Source organism: Tupaia chinensis, unplaced genomic scaffold, assembly GCF_000334495.1.
Source record: "Tupaia chinensis unplaced genomic scaffold, TupChi_1.0 Scaffold143602_1, whole genome shotgun sequence".
NCBI lineage: Eukaryota > Metazoa > Chordata > Mammalia > Scandentia > Tupaiidae > Tupaia > Tupaia belangeri.
The window spans coordinates 1,448,552-1,450,599 of record NW_006203448.1 but is presented as its reverse complement, the minus strand read 5'-3'; the positions used below and the strand labels follow the sequence as shown (position 1 = coordinate 1,450,599).

At 62.9% G+C, this 2,048-nt stretch overlaps 1 protein-coding gene across 1 annotated transcript in view; it reads left to right on the top strand.

Moving 5' to 3' along the window:
* BARHL1 (BarH like homeobox 1) overlaps positions 1-2,048 on the top strand; it is a 7,671-nt gene that overhangs the window by 4,549 nt on the left and 1,074 nt on the right. Inside the window, exons 2-3 of the mRNA XM_006164345.1 lie at positions 59-281; positions 1,841-2,040. Of these exons, the coding sequence (XP_006164407.1) occupies positions 59-281; positions 1,841-2,040 (423 nt within the window). The remainder of the gene's footprint in view (positions 1-58; positions 282-1,840; positions 2,041-2,048) is intronic.

The window sequence follows — 2,048 nt, the reverse complement described above, 5'->3', positions numbered from 1 at the left end:
GCTTCACGGGGACCGCGCGGCCGCGGGCCCCCCCGCCCCCGCCGCTCTGCCTCCGCAGTGAAGGAGGAGGGCGACCGCGAGATCTCCAGCTCGCGGGACAGTCCTCCGGTGCGCCTGAAAAAGCCGCGCAAGGCGCGCACGGCCTTCACCGACCATCAGCTGGCGCAGCTGGAGCGCAGCTTCGAGCGGCAGAAGTACCTGAGCGTGCAGGATCGCATGGAGCTCGCCGCCTCGCTCAACCTCACCGACACGCAGGTCAAGACCTGGTACCAGAACCGCAGGTGAGGCCGGGCTGCCGGGCGAGGGTCTCTCCTGTCCCGCCCTCCTCGCAGCTCCTGGAGGGGACCTACCAGTCCACAGCCTGGGGCTCAGGGAAGGCGGGAGTCCCCCTCATCCCCCGTATTGACATTGGCACTGAGGAAACTGAGGTCCGAGGGGAGGCCTGCCCAGCGTTCCACAGTAGGGAACAGAGATGGGCCTAGTCACCAGTGCCGTCATGCCCAGGACAGACACATGGGGCCATCGGGGTCCAAACTCCGGCCCTTTCCCACCCCAGTGTCCTTGGGGAGCCCCCGCCCCAGGCTAGTTGTAGTTAGGATCTTGGGGCTGCTCCCCCCTGGTGGAAGCCCCGGGCCACAGCGGTGGCAGGCTCAGTGTCCCAAAGACATTAGCAGAGGCCAAAGGCAGGCAGCCACCCTTCAGGGATGGAGCCGGCCCAGCCAGCCGCTGCAGGGGGCGGGTGGGGGGTCCCCACGCAGGCCCTGTGGTCCCTGAACGTGAGGGAGGAGCCACAGCTAGCTCCTTTGAACCCAGTGTCTTCAACCTGGTGTTCCCTAATCTCCCTCCCAACACACTCACGGGACTTAGATACACATGCATGAAACATATACACCTGCACACAGCCCCTGTAGTGACACACACGCACACCACGTCGGCACAGTTCACACATACACTCTTTGCGGAGGGACGGTGCTTCCCATAAACAAGCCTCAGCACACGTGGCCCCATTAATAATAAATATGATTACTGCTCCAGGCATCAATAATTAAGGCCCGTTACAGTAATTACACAATTATGATGATGATGAATAATTCAGGGAGGGAGACGGGGCTGGGCGGCTGAGCCACCTCCGTGGGACCCTCGCCCACTCAGCCTTACTCGGAGGCCTGCCTTTTCCAAACCCAGGGTTGATAACCTGCCGGAAGCCTCTGGACTTTGGGGCCAGAGGACGTGAGGGCTGGTCCAGGCCTTGGGGATGGTGCAGCGGTCGGTGGCGTTGCCGGGCCGCCGGGTGTGCGGGGTGTGGGCAGTCCAGTGCTCCTGCTCTTCAGGGGCCAGCTCAGGTGCCGGCAGTGGACGCTACCTCGAAAGCTCCGGGGGACTTGCCTGAAGCCAGTTGGCCCTGGCAAGAATTCACCGAGGCTCTGTTAATTATTAGCGGCCCAACCCAGCCGAGCTCCTGGCCCTCCAGGGGGTGGTCGCACCATCATAAGGACTCCCCAGGAAACACAGGCGGGGAACCCCAACGCCCAGCTCCAAGGGCCCCATCTGTGTTCATCCGAGAAGAGTGGCGGATTCAGCGTCAGCCCTTGAGGTTACACAGCCTGGCTCAGAACCAGGCCGGGAAACGCCGCCCCTGTTTATTTTGCTCTGTAAAATGGGTGGCTCAGCATAGAAGGCCGGCAGGTTAAACACGGGGCGCAGGTAACGCCGTTACTAGCGCTGGCGCTGGCACCTGGCACGCCGTTACTAACAACTTAGTCCCCCCAGGCTCTCTAGGGTCGCCAGGTGCCCTAACCCTAACCCTGACCCGGCCGCACACGTTTATTTTGGTCCCCAGGACTAAATGGAAGCGACAGACGGCCGTGGGGCTGGAACTGCTGGCCGAAGCAGGCAATTACTCAGCTCTCCAGCGGATGTTCCCGTCGCCTTACTTCTACCCGCAGAGTCTGGTTTCCAACCTGGACCCGGGCGCCGCGCTCTACCTGTACCGCGGCCCCAGCGCGCCGCCGCCCGCCCTCCAGAGACCTCTGGTGCCCCGCATCCTC